Source organism: Archocentrus centrarchus, chromosome 8, assembly GCF_007364275.1.
Source record: "Archocentrus centrarchus isolate MPI-CPG fArcCen1 chromosome 8, fArcCen1, whole genome shotgun sequence".
Taxonomy (NCBI): Eukaryota; Metazoa; Chordata; class Actinopteri; order Cichliformes; family Cichlidae; genus Archocentrus; species Archocentrus centrarchus.
In genome coordinates, this window is record NC_044353.1 from 5,867,392 (window position 1) to 5,882,664 (window position 15,273).

Genomic DNA, 15,273 nt, shown 5'->3' on the forward strand with positions numbered 1-15,273 from the left:
ATGAGAGCCTTCAGTCCTGTGTGAAAATCAAAGTTACATTTTACAGCCCTGATATTGAAAAAATCTTCAGTGATGTTCAGAACTTGCATCAAACAAGTAAAAATTGCTATTCTTTAATAGACTTATTTCCCACCAAAGGATCTGTTTTAGCAAAGTGTACAGTACAGATGAATTTAATGACATTTCATGGAGTTCCTTTACAGGTCCAAGGGTTGATATCAGATGAAGAAGAAAGAGGGCTAATTCACACTGAACCAAACAAAATGACACTGAAACTGCTATACATGTTTTTTACTCTTTTTGTAAAGTCATTGGGATGCAATAACTTATAGTAACTTAAAGTAGTAGTATCCTCCTCACAATTGTTCTGTTTTGTGCTTAAAAATAATCTAGAAAAGTAATCATTTTTCACTATTTTAGTTCTGCTATTTCATAAATCCAACAAAGCAGTGTTATGGTAATTAAAACTCAAAGGACTGAATAATCATAAAATTGCAGCAGAGTCAGTAAAAAGAAGTAAAACAGTAAACAATAAAGATTTTTATTATTTACACATCAATAATGTTGATATGTCAAGTTTTGCCCACCTGTAGTAAGACATGACATAAACCATTTTTTAAATATGTTTTATCGATTCTTTCTGGTCAGTTTTTAAACAGTAAATCTATTCTTGTTACATCTACATCCCGGTTCATATTAAAATCACCCATAATGATTATTTCTTTGTTTAAATCACAGCAGTTAAAAATAAGTTTCAGCTGATCTTAAAAATCTAACTTTGCTGAAGTTTGATGCTATATGCAAATTAAAGAACATTTCACTAGAAAGGATGATTGTCACACAACACATTGAAGCACAACTCCTTATAGTCTTTCAGTTTGTTTACATTTTAGCATGTCTTTAACATACAATAAATCCCCCTCCTCTCTCTCTTGCTCCCTTTCTGAATATGCTATATCCAGTCATAGATTTTACAGCCTCAGGTGAGGAGGGGGTTAACCATGTTTCTGTCAAGAATCAAAAGTAAATTCTGAACGTGCTAAATAAATGTTTCCAGCTGTTCATGCTTAGAGGTCAGACTCTGGATATTGTCCCCCATACAAACTGGATACATCAATCCTGGAGGGCAAGCTCAGGAGCTCCACCACCAGAACCAGACCACAGCGCGGCAGACGACAACATCCCACATTAGCCACACCAGCAGCAATGCAGAACACAGCAAGCAGACAACAGCCACAGGAGCACTGCCAAAGTAAGGCCAACTGCTCACTCCGCAGCACACCACGGGAAGACAACCACCGGGAATGCAGAGCAGAACAGCAGCGGACCACCACACCCAGATCCTCACCAGGAGAGACACGCTTATCACCAAGCAGCACTATTTCAACAGGTGGCCATGGGATGCATGTTTTGATAACAGGTCGCTGTGGGCATTGGCTAACATCTATATCAACAGCCAGTATTACGCTAACACTTACATTACTAGAAGGGTGGTGAGACACCTGAGAGGATACATCTTCCGCACAAATTTGGCTTTCTGGTTTTTGCCAATGTTGCTGACAAATGCAAACAAATGCTTCTGTTTCGGCTCCTTGGATGAAAAATCTTTTGTGGGTTATGTGGTGTCTAATCTGCTACAGTTTAAATTGTATGTATGGTCTTTCCTCAAGGACAGAGGTCCTTGAGTTCAGGCTCACTTGCTTAGAGCTCTTGTTCAAAAAAGTCAGAATGAGCATATGGTCTACATCAGCACAAAAGGTATTAAACATCGTGGCCCCTGTTGGGCTATCTCCAAATAAGCGAAAGACCATAGATACTGGTAACCAGTTGAAGCTGGTTCTCCATAAGGAGTTGTGTTTGGGAGTTGGTTATGAAGGAAGAGCATAAAACTCTTGTAATCCCCTTTTTCTCGCAGCAGGATGATTGGCGTTCCTCTCCCAGATGTCTTTAGAAGCATTTGTTGACATTGTCTGTTCTACCATAAACTTCATGTTATGCACTGAGACTTTGTCTGAACATGCCCATCACTGAGAGACACAGATAGTTTTAGTTTAAATCCACCTTGGCCAGGGCCTTTCTGTGTGAAGTTTGCATGTTCTCCCCATGTTTGTGTGGGTGCTCTGGTTTCCTCCTGCAGTCCAAAGACATGCAGTTGTTAGTTGACTCTAAATTGCCCATAGCTGTGAGTGTGACTGTTGTCTGTCTCTCTGTGTTGGCTCTGCAACAGGCTGGCGGCCTGTTCAGGATGTACCCTGCCTCTTGCCCTATGACAGCTGGGATAGGCTCCAGCCCCCCTATGACCTTGATAAGAATGGATGGTATCTACTTTGGGCCAAGAAATAGATGCTTTAGGTATGGAATTTTAAAAATATATTTAATAATTAATGATATTTGTAAATTATGACCATTTAAAGTGCTTTGTCCTGATTTCAGGCATGTTAAAAATCTTGATTGAATAATTGAATAGCCATTTTTTAATTACTTTTTGATTCCTGGGTAAATCTTCAGGTAAACAAGTTTTTTTTAACATTTAAATGTCAGAAAAATTAATTTTTAAGGATTAATGAAATTAAGGTTTTTTAAAAATCCCAGGGAACCCTGAAGAGCTGCAGTGGCTGCTCTGCTTATTCCCAGATGAACTTCAGAGACAAATCACCAAGTTTCTCCTGAAGGACTTGATCGACTCTTTCACTCTGTGCAACAGTCAGTGTGTTCTTCCAGTCTCCAATCTGACCTGTAATGAAAACAAAAACTCCAGATCTGATATCTGTTCATATTTTTCTGCACAGCAGCTGCAGGTCTGTGTTTGTTACCTTTGCGCAGGAATTTTCCACTGAACTGCTCTGGTGGAAAGTGTTCATAGTTTGCTTTTGAGTCATTCTTCATGGTAGCAAACTTGGATTTTTCCACAACTTGATCGATGGCTGCTTCAGTCAGATTTTTCCCCAAGAAAATGCAGAGCTTCTTCACCACTCCCTTCAGGTCCTGAAAGCGAAACAGGAACCCAACAGAGAAAAGTCCTCAAACTCTCCCAGAGATTTATTTGACTGTTTCTAAAGAACAACAAAATTGTAAACAACCATCTTACCATAATCATGTCCTCGTAGGTCAGAAAGAGGATATCGTACTGGTCTCTGCTTGAATGCCATTCCCTGATGTGGTCAAACCAGGATGATGCCAATACTGGACAGTGGGATAATGCATGCAGTCATCTGGTATTTTTATTTAACTGATTTCACATACAACCCTCATGGTATAAGAAAAGCTCAAGTGCTCTGATGTTACATATAGCATGACTACAGGGATGATCTATCCACCCATTTGGCCCTGACAGAAAAATATATATATATATATATATATATATATATATATATATATATATATATATATATATATATATATATATATATATATATATATATATATATATATATATATAAATATATGATATATATATAAAAATATTTAAATATTATACAATATTCATTGTCCCCAAAGGATAAAGGATACAACCTAGCGACTAGTACCACGAGCAAATTTGCCAGGTAGTGTGCCACTATATCCATTGTGCGTAAAAGAAAAAAATACTAAAAAGATTCTGCAACCAGAGGTTAGCACTCTGATCTGAAGGCAATGAGGCTGCTTCCATTCCATGTTCCAAAAATGGGTCTGCAACTGGTTTAAAACAGGCCCAAAACAAAGTGTTTTAAAAAGAAGTTAGAAACCACTTAAGTTCAAACCAAGTCTAAACTAATTTTGTCCAATAATACAATAATACAGAAAGAATGCAACAATCAGACAAATCCCCTATGAGCAAGCACTTGGCAACACTCTGGATATGATATTACCGTGACATGGTCATAGGCAGTCAAGGCTCATTGATGCACATGGGGAGCAAAGGTTGGCCAGTGTTCTCTGATCCAACAGATGAGTTACTGCAGCTAAAATTGCCAAAGAAGTTAATGCTGGTTAATGGTGGAAATGCTCTTACTTTCACTATTAAACATAGCCCTGAGTGCTACTGTTGTTTTTCTTCAATTTGATTTAACCAAATGTTTAAATGATCGATAATCACGATCATTCAGGATTTTTTTTTTTCCGGCCAAATTTCTTCCTCGAAGACGATGGGTCTCCACTATCCTTCCAGTTTTTAATAATGCGTTGGACAATTCTTAACCCAATTTTAGTAGTTTCTGCAATCTCCTTAGATGTTTTCTCTGCTTGATGCATTCCAATGATTTGACCCTTCTCAAACAGACTGACATCTTTTCCACGACCACGCGATGTGTCTTTCAACATGGTTTAAGACAGGCCTATTCAATTACTTTTTCTTCTGGGCCAGATTTGAAAATTTTGAGATGCCACTGGGCCGAAGACCCCTACTTACATTATTTCTTGAGACTTAACTCTAAATATGCTACCAATTGATCTAAATCATAAAAATAAATAAAAGAATTCACAATAAAGGCTTTATACTGCATCATTTATTGATGAGCAAAATAATTCAAGTGCATTGCAAATTTTAACATTTGGCCCAAACCTTGACTAGAATATTTTTAACAAGGCAAATTTCACCACACATATGTTTAATTAAAAAAACAAAACAATGTAATAATAACAACCTTTTGCAACAGTAAAGTCTTCTATAACATTTTGTATTTGCAAAAGTGCATTTGTTGAACTAGAACGGCCAACTGAGGCAGTGCATTAAATATTTCAACAAAAGAAACTGCACCAAGTGAACATTTAATAACTGTAAAATTAAAGCTTCTTTTGCATATTCAAAGTAATGCTGACTTAATGCGTTCAGTCTTAGAGTTCAGTCTTTGGGGTAAAATAAACACATTTATCAGTCCAAGCAGGGTTAAAATGGCGATTTTCATTGTCAATTTTACGTTTTTGACCTGTCAGTGACATATTTTCGCGGTTGTCGTACTTGGAGAGAGTATTCTGGGCTGGCGTTGCTACGATACCTGAAGCGGTGCGTTCAACTACAAGAGGAAGGGCGGGAATTTTTAAAACTCTCACAGCAAATATGATTTAATTGCGTTTTTGCAGCTTACGTTGGGTCAGTCGGGGGGTGGGCCAGTCAAAGGGGGTCCGCGGGCCGGATGTGGCCCCCGGGCCGCTAATTGAATAGCCCTGGTTTAAGAAATGAGAAGCAACTCACTGCAACAGTTGGGGTTATATAACTTGTTGCCAGCTGAAAGATAATCACCCATGCAGTAATCATCCAATAGGAGGCTCGTACCTATTTGCTTAGTTAAATCCAGGTGGTGACTTTTTTTTTTGGCCAGCCAGTGTAATAATCAGTAATGGATAGTAGAGATGAGGAAGCTTACCGTGTCCCGTCATGTACCACTCAAAAAACTGCTCAAAGCTCTTTGGAGTCTCCAGGTCTGCAAGAGCTTTGCTGAAGTGATAAAAAGACACCATGTTGTCCTTCGGATTCCTCATCACATACACGACCTGGTATGAAAACAAAATGAAAATAGAATTTAATCTGATGTGATTCATACTAACATACCTGTCAAATCTCCCATTTTGGCCAGGAAACTACCGTATTTTACCCGTCTGTCCCGCCGTCCTCCCGTATTAGTATTTTCCTGTAAATTTCTTGTATTATAATAATTTTTAACAAAGTCAAACTGTGCTGCTCCAAACTGAATTCTGTCACTAGCCTCGCGAGAACTGCCACCAGCAGTAGCCTGGGTGGCAGTTCTCGCGAGGTTAGTGCCGACAGCTGGAACAAACCCAGAACAACAACTGGACCTCGGTTGGGCTGGTGGGACAGCTCGCAGTGGAAAATTTCCCTTATTTTTAAATACAAAACTTGACAGGTATGTACTAAGTCTGTCACACATGCCTCAGTCCAATGTAATAATTCACTATTTAATGATAATTGGAGTTTGAGCCTGGGAATACAGATTTCTCTCTGGTTACAAAAAACTACAAATTCTCTAAAAGTCAGAATATGACTTTAAATAATATTTTTTACTTTGAAAATATATTTTTAAAACCCTTTCTACTTTTTTGTAGCTCTTCTTTTATTCCTATTTCTACCTGATTTGATGACTCTGTGCAACTCTTATTGTCTAATGTCCTCATATGAAGAAGAGACTTACAAAAATATTGTAAAATAAAAACAAAGAATGATTAGAAATAAAACAGCTGTTGGTACTAGTTCATTGGACCTGGAACCAGCCTTATTTTGGATTTGGGGGAGTGCATTAATAATGCATGAGCACTGCCTTTGGAAGACTGAGACCCTGACACAGTTCTATGAATTGGCTTTAAACAGGGTTTGGTTTCTGACTTTTGAGCTCAATTAGATTTTATTGTGTCTTTTGCTTTTGACCAATTTCAAACCACTTTCAGTTGTTTGGTTTTTTTAGCTAGTTTTGCAGATTCTTAGTAAGGCTGCCACAATTATTTTTATGGATGTAGGATGTATGGATGTTGACAGCTTCTGTGTCATCATATAATCCAAAAAGACATCTTTGTGCAACCTTGTGCAGATCTGTTCACAATGTCTGGTTTCAAAAAGCTAAGATCACAGACCCTAATCTACTCAGCACAAGGCTTCCAAAAGGGGACTTCAGTGACCAATGGGTGACATAACAGAAGCTAAAAGCATTTCAGAAAATACAAATTTTAACTTCTTGCTTTGTAATAGCAAGAATGAGTAATCAAGTACTTAAAACCTTCTCTAACTGTATCTCTAAACTTCCTCTATCTTCAAGACGTATTCAGCTTCTGTAAAGTACTGGCCTTTATCTTCTTCTCCTTCACTGCTGGAGGCATGAGATACTCGGGGAGATGTGAGGCAAAGAGCCGTGGAGATGGAAGAAGAGTGTATTCAGCTGTCTTGTACTCCAGCCACGGCATCCTCTCTATGTTGGTTGAACATTCATTCGGATGCCCGTACTGCTCATAGATGGAAATGATGATCTGCTGAGCCCATACAGTGCCTGATGTGGGGAAATTTCAACTGATCAGTGGCCAGTCTGGCCAGGACAAAACTGCAAATATAAATAATGTGAGATTTCTCACCGACCTGACTTTGGATAAGTGACGAGGAACGCATCGCTGTCTCTTATTTCAAAGCTCTCAAGGAAGTCGATGTGCTCGGGAGTTGTATGACCAACCAGAAAGTTGAAGTTCTTATACTTGAACAGATGTTCACTGATCTTCTCCATGTTAGCTCTGAATCAGGCACTGGCACTGGCTGCAATCAGATGAATAAAGAGTCATAAAACATGAACAGGGCGTGGAAAAACCTCACAGCTCAAAGGTGCAGTAGCTGAACTCCAGCCTGATTTGTGGTTTGTGTTTCTGGCTGCTATCTTTCTGTCTCACCTTTATCTCAAACTGCTGGTTGAAGCATTCTTTATGTTTTATTTCAGCAATAAATGTAAGAATCTCTGCCAGCCTGCTCTGTGTTCTTTGCTTTTTTGTCATCTGCTCCTCTGATTCATTTCAGACTTGGTGGGTGCATTGCGGAAATGATGGTCCAACACTTTTTCATGTTGCTGTTAAAAAAATCTGGTTTAAATGTTTTCTTTTTAAGCAGTAGATTGTCTAATTATTGTGTTCATAACCAGCTATGTTGTCACCATTATTCGGACAGTAGACAGTAAAACATGGCACGAATCAACATGTGATGCTCTAGGTGGCTTTTGATTAGAAAGGAGTGTGGGGATTTTTGAAGGATATGGACAGGATAAAAAATGAGTACATCAGAAGGACAGCTAGGCTGAGATGGTTTGGATCATATTGAAAGCTGCTCAGAAATACAATACTAATACAACTTTATATGTTTTTAATTCCGTCTGATATTTGAACACTTTTGCTCTGTTATAGTTGCATACTGTACGCAAACTTGCCACCGTGATGATATAACAGTATAAACAAATACCTTAAACATGCGTGCACATGCAACCAATGGCTATACCTCACCAGGACCTGATTAATTTCAAAACCCTCCAAATGTTAACAAATGAACACGCCTAACTAGGGATGGCACGATACCACATTTTTAGGTCCGATACCGATATTTTATGTTTGGATATCTGCCGATACTGATACGAACCGATATTTTAAAAAAAAACAAACAATTGATTTCAAATGGCTGGTTACATTTTACATAAGTCAACAGTCTCTCACACAACAAAATCCAAGTCTTTTAGTTGTCCCACGGACAAGAATAAGGACTAGGGGGGCAGAGCTTTTCAGGTAGTGGTGCCAAAGCTCTGGAACTGTTTACCATTCCAGCACCATTTAGCTGACTCTGTGGCGTCTTAAAAAAACAGTTGAAAACTTTTCTGTTTAACCAGGCTTTCTGTTGACTTTATTTTTATTCTTTTTCTTTTAATATGGTAATGTTATATTTTTAACATAGTGTTTTATCTGGGTTTTTTGATATTGTGTTTTAGTTTTAGTTATTGTACAGTGCTTTGTGACTTTTTGTCTGTGAAAAGCACTAAATAAATAAACTTCACTTACTTACAACAATCGCTCTATCACCTGAATCCTGTTGCTCCTATGTGAGAAGGTGATGCATTGGCTTGTGGTATGTTGCAAATTTCAGTAGGGCTGCAACTATCACTTAATTTAGTAATTGAGTATTCTATCAGTTATTCCATCAATTACCAGAGTAACTGGATAAGAAATACTTTTTTCACATTAACAGTTCATTTGCATATTTTAACTTCCATACTGCAGTTTTTCCCTGTGTGAAACAAACAGGGTGGATGAAGCAGCTACAAAGTTCTCTTTTCTTCACTTACTGATCAGCTGGTTGATGAAGGACCTCCAGCTGTTTCCCAGTAAAGGTTTAATGGTGCTTACAGGGAGAAAACTCTCTTCCGCTCCATCTGAGCTCACCGGCTCCGCCTCTTTGCACTTGTGCAGACGTATGACAGACAGACTCTTTTTAATATCAGAATACAGCACTCTGGCTGTATTCTGACATCTTTTTCTCCCGACCCGGCTTGGCCCCAGGAGATCCTGCACCAGTGGGCCAGCTCAAACAAAGGAGGGCGCGGAGCACCCAGGTCACGGACAAGGCCCCGAGGGAAAAGAGCCGGCGTAAGAGAGAGGCTGAGGCGTAGAGTGCACCAAACACCACTGCCGAGCATCCTGTTGGCTAATGTCCAGTCACTGGATAACAAGCTGGACGAACTCAGGGCCAGGATACAGGTTCAGAGGGACATAAGGGACTGCAACATCATCTGTCTCACGGAGACATGGCTGACCCCCCTCATACCGGACCACGCCGTACAGCCGTTGGAGTTCTTCAGTGTTCATCGCACGGACAGAACGAGTGAGTCTGGAAAATCAAGAGGAGGAGGTGTGTGCCTAATGATTAATAACAACTGGTGTGACAGTACAAATGTTGTCCCTCTGAAACAATCATGTTCGCCTAACCTGGAGCTCCTAACCCTGAAATGCCGTCCCCACTACCTGCCCCGCGAGTTCACTTCGGTCATCTTCAGCGCCGTCTATATTCCACCTCAGGCGGACACAAACACTGCACTATATGAGCTACATGAGGCTATTTCCACCTATCAGGCTAACCAGCGTGATGCGGCTCTCATCGTAGCCGGGGACTTTAACAGTGCAAACTTGAAAAAGGTGATACTGGGGTTTATTCAACACATAGACTGCCCCACCAGAGGAGAGAGGACCCTAGACCACTGTTCAAAGAGGGCTACAAAGCAAAGCCTCTTCCGCCCTTTGGGAAGTCTGACCACACCTCTGTCCTTCTCATGCCGAAATACAAACAAAGGCTCAGGCAGGAACCCCCTGCTGTGAGAGAAGTGACACGGTGGTCTGATCAAACAGAAGCCGCTCTGCAGGGTGCGTTGAATTCAACCGACTGGGACATGTTTCGCAGCAGCGCGGGCGGAGACATCGAGGAGTTTACGGAAACTGTTGTGGGATTTATTGGGAAAGTTGTTGATGACACTTCACTTAGGAGGACCATCAGGACCTTTCCCAACCAGAAGCCGTGGGTGGATAAATCTGTCCGCGACGCCCTGAGGTCCCGCACCGTTGCCTACAACTCCGGCCTCGCCTCTGGGAACATGGAGGACTACAAGGTTGCATCATACAATGTCCGCAGAGTGGTGAAAGAGGCTAAACATCACTACGGCCACAGACTGGAACAGCAACTACAACAGTCTGACTCCAGGGGACTGTGGCAGGGACTACGCACCATCACGGACTACAAAGCACCACACACACACCCGGTGAGTGCCGACGCTTCTCTGGCTGATGAACTCAACATCTTCTTTGCGCGCTTTGAGTCGGGAAGCCGACAGCCCGCTGCGCTCCCGGCCAGAGGGGCGGAGACACTCACTGTGACGGAGCGCGACGTGAGGAGGGCGTTTAGACGTGTAAACACCAGGAAAGCGGCTGGACCAGACGGTATTAGTGGACGTGTCCTTAAGACCTGCGCTGACCAGCTGGCACCTGTGTTTACACTGATATTCAACCTCTCACTGAAACTGTGTGTGATTCCCACCTGCTTTAAAAAGTCCATCATAGTCCCTGTCCCAAAGAAACCACACCCCAGCAGCCCCAATGACTTCAGGTCCATAGCGCTCACCTCTGTGGTGATGAAGTGTTTTGAGAGACTCATCAAGACATTCATCACCTCCTCACTGCCCACCACCCTCGACCCACTACAGTTCACATACCGGCCAGACAGATCCACAGATGACGCCATATCCTTCCTCCTCCACAAGACCCTTTCACACATAGACACTGGTAAGGGGAACTATGTGAGAGTGCTGTTTGTAGATTACAGCTCAGCATTCAACACCATAGTTCCCTCCAGGCTGGTCTCTAAGCTGCTGGACCTGGGCCTGGGCCCATCCCTGTGCAGGTGGGTTCACAGCTTCCTGACCAGCAGACCACAGGTGGTACGAGTGGGTCACCTCACCTCATCCTCCCTCACCCTCAACACCGGATCCCCCCAGGGCTGTGTGCTCAGCCCTCTGCTGTACTCACTGTACACCCATGACTGCGAGGCCACGTCAGAGTCCAATGTCATCATCAAGTTTGCTGACGACACTGCTGTTGTGGGACTAATCTCTCACAATGAGGAGACAGCCTACAGGAGAGAGGTCTCCCGCCTGGAGAACTGGTGCCAGGAGAACCACCTCCTGCTCAACGTCAGCAAAACGAAGGAACTGATCGTGGACTTCAGCAGGAAGCAGCAGAGGGACTACCATCCACTTGTCATCAGTGGTGCTGAGGTGGAAAGAGTGGACACTTTCAAATACCTGGGAGTGACCATCTCACAGGACCTGTCCTGGACTCATCACATTAACATCACTGTGAAGAAGGCCAGACAGCGTCTCTACCTCCTCAGGTGGCTGAGAGACTTCAAGCTCCCACTCAAGGTGCTCAGGAACTTTTACACCTGCACCATCGAGAGCATCATGCGTGGGAGCATCACCACCTGGATGGGAAACTGCACCAAGCAGGACTTCATGGCCCTAAAAAGGGTGGTTCGTTCAGCTGAACGGACCATCAGAACCACCCTCCCCAACCTGCAGGACATTTACACCAAGCAGTGCAGGCTGAGGGCCATGAAGATCCTAAAACAGCCCAGCCACCCCGGACACTCTCTCTTCTCCCTGCTCCCATCAGGCCGGCGTTACCGCTGCCTGAGGGCTAAGACTGAAAGGTTGAAGAAGAGTTTTTACCCACAAGCCATCCGTCTGCTCAACTCTGAGCCCTAACTGGACCATTATTGCACAATGTAAATATTATAATTTAAAAAGTGTGTATAGTGTATAGTATATAGAGTATAGTGTATAGTGTGAATTACTTATTTTTATTTTTATTCTTCTTATTTATTTGTGTGTGTATATATGGTTGCAGGTACAAAATACATTTCACTGTGAATTGTACTGTGTATAACTGTGCATGTGACAAATAAACACTATCTTAACTTATCTTAAATCAGCTGACTGCTGCTGTTGCATTATCAGTGTTTATGTTGAAAAACTGGGGGCTGCGTGAGCGTAATCTTGTAATGCTTGATATTCACAAGCATTCTCCTAAATACGTTTCTACTGCAGGTCTATTTAGTCACTAATCTGGGATTAAAGTATAAAAAATATTTTGACGGGGAAGGGGTCCTTCCGGTACCGGACGCGGCGCTCGCGAGCAGTATGTCCGGGAGCTGAAGGAGAAAAAAAAATAACAGCTGGAATTCTCAGCACAGCGAGCACAACACACATACAGGTAGAGAGCAGTGGGGGCGTGGAAAAAAATATCAGCGATGATCTACTCAGTGTTAAAGGGAATCCGTCGCAGCAACGGAGAACTGAGGGGGTTATTGCCTGATTCCCACTCCATTCCGGTAGGTGGCGGTAATGCAGCTCTAAGGTGGTTTGGTCAACCGCAAACCCACAAGAAGAAGAAGACGATGGAGAACTGTAATGCTGCTAATGTGGGTCGGATTGGATTGCGTTTTTTATTTCTTTCCGATATCCGATCCAGTAATTTAGGCCAAGATCGGACCGATATTGATACTGAATATCGGATCGGCGCATCCCTACTCCTAACAGCAATTATCACAGCCACATCATGGGTAATGTTACTTTTTTTCCAACATGCATGTTGACACAATTAGTGATCTCATTATTTATATAAACCATTAAAACCACTTTCACTCCATAAAGCACATTTTCACAGTGATGCACTTGGCAAACACACTACAAACAATAGGAGGCAGGAGTTGAACACAACTACAGCACAGATGTCATTGTTGAAAACAGCACAAAATTATTGTCTCTTGTTTCTACTGATGTAACCAATGTATGATTAAATTCAGAGAGCACAAACAGCCAGGGAGAGTGGCGTGATACCAACAATGAATAGAATCTCACAATATAAAATTAATGTAGGTGCAAAAAAAAAAACAAACTTTTAAGACAGACTACTACAAAGAAAAATTCCAAAAATCCTTTTTTTTTTTTTTGCACCTACATTAATTTTAGGACCAGTTTAGCAGTATAAAGGTAAGTTTTGCATTACCTGGGGATTTGCAGCGAGACCAATAAAGCGAATGACCGGCCGGTTCCTGAGCCAAACGGGTTAATGAGACGAATCCTGCTGAATAAGAATCCGAGGTTTCCATTAAGCCCGGTCATGAGTCCTGATAGCATTTACTGCTCGTTAAGCGGATCGGAAATACCGCACCCTGGTCATTTGGTCGCTGACTTCATTACAGTCAGTAATTTAAATAAGTTAAATATCGCTGTGTGGCTGATTTTATGCGCATGCCACAGTCATTTGCACATTTAGTCTTTTTTCAGCTTGGTTGTTTTGTTTAATAGTATAGCAATTTAAAATGTGTCATTCTTAGTCTATAATCTAATCTGCACACTATTCCCAGCAAACAAGGTGACCTTCCGTGAAGCTTCCCCGGACCTCCAGATTCACCGTTCGAGTTAATGCTGTCCTCCCCGACAGCGGCTCCAGCTTCCCGGAAAGTTTGGTTTTGTTAACCGTCCGTCCTTCCATTCGTTTCCGCTTATCCAGTTCAGGGTCGCGGGGGGGGGGGGGGGGGGGTGATTGAGACTGTCGATAACGGCAATTAGTAAAGGTGATCCAAATTTCATTAAATATTGGTTAATAATACTAAATATATGTAACAAAACATTTATTTATTTGCCAATAAATAGTTAAATAATGTCCACTGAAGTTTATTCTGCAATTAAATTTAGATAAGCTTAAAGACAGGACTTGTTTTTTTAAGGAATACACATTTTGATTAATTTAATAAAATTTTTTTCCTCTAACAATTTCCACTGTTTACTATGTCAGGCGCCAGTGTTTTAGATCCTCTGCGAACACTGATACTGTGCAGTAAAGGTACAGTTAGTTCTCAGCACAATGCAGAGTTAACAAAGTATTAAAATCATATCCCAGATCATATCCCTAATGAAAAATACTGTGGTTTTCTTTCCTTCACCAGACAGTTACAGAGTGCATTTTTATTTCTGTGGTTCTTCTACAACGACTGGAAGAAGAACCTGAATTAACACAAGCAGTGGGCCGGAGATGGCACATACTGTAGAACAAAAATAATGACATCACAGTTACCTACATCACCATGTGGTGAACTAATCAAAGATCATCACAAAGTTTAATCAAGTCACACATTTCCAAATGGAGTTTCCTGAGCAGCAAACACCATCTGTGGAAAAAAAAAAAGACAAAGAAAAAAAAAAACTTTTTTCCAAATATAGTTTTTTACTACTTGTAATTCATTAAAGTCAGTGGTTGCAACAGATATTTGTTCTCTATTTGTTCTCAAATTCTAACAGACACAAACCCTTTATTAATATATCCAACTCAAGACAACCTTTGAATAAATGACAGTTTCTGTAATTTCTACACAAGAAATTCATGTGTTTGTCACTAACAGGTGTTGACTCGTCAGCCTACAATCATGATGACATGAAAACACGTTCATTCATTGCACATTGTGGCTGTGACAATGCTGCTCAAGTCAAATAATTACTGTTAATTTCCAAAATTATATTCCAAGATGGGAGGAAGATCTTTTAAGCACAGCAGATTACTGTGCAGCAGAACATCCAGGCAAACACTGATATATTTTAATGTGGATTTATACCCACAGAAGATGTCTTTCACAGGAGGTACATTTAGATGGTTTGCTGAGGAATTCATCTCCACCTTCTGTGTTCTTGCTGTCAGATGGATCCTTGAGATCCTCTGTAAACACCTGAGAGTCACAGGTAGGTATGTGGGATATGCAGACAGACCTCTACCATAGCAGACATCTTGACGTCACAGTAGGAAAAATACAGGTGTAATAATGACGGCTGCATTCCAGAGGTTGGCAAGATCAAAGCAGTTGTTAACATGCTAACCCCAGAGGACAAAGTCTGCAATTCGTGGCACAGCACATCCCAAATGAAGCTTCACTCATGGCTCCTCTCAGACAGCCACTGAAGAAGGACACAGTCTGGCAGTGGTTTCCTGACCACAGCTCAGTGCTGAGGACACCAAAGGACACACTTACACAAACCCTAGTGCTCAGGTACTACAATCATAGGAAACCACAAGCTCAGGTGACATTGTACATATGCAGACACGTCAAGGTTGGGATCCTGTGGTTGTCATCCAACAGAGAGGTGAACCATGCTCCTACACTGTGCAGACACCAGCAGGTAGGACACTCAGGAGGAACAGATGACATCTGAGGAAGATACACTCGAGTCT

General features: G+C 41.5%; 1 protein-coding gene across 1 annotated transcript; it reads right to left on the reverse strand.

The window, feature by feature from the left end:
• Positions 1-2,172: 2,172 nt before the first annotated feature.
• LOC115784565 (amine sulfotransferase-like) lies at positions 2,173-13,504 on the reverse strand. The gene is made up of 7 exons (XM_030735837.1): positions 13,057-13,504; positions 7,058-7,228; positions 6,772-6,971; positions 5,343-5,469; positions 3,089-3,183; positions 2,814-2,985; positions 2,173-2,734 (listed from the first exon to the last, which is right to left on the reverse strand). Exons 2-7 carry the CDS (start codon positions 7,197-7,199, stop codon positions 2,625-2,627), a joined length of 846 nt encoding a protein of 281 aa, XP_030591697.1. The 5' UTR covers positions 7,200-7,228; positions 13,057-13,504; the 3' UTR covers positions 2,173-2,624.
• Positions 13,505-15,273: the final 1,769 nt, after the last annotated feature.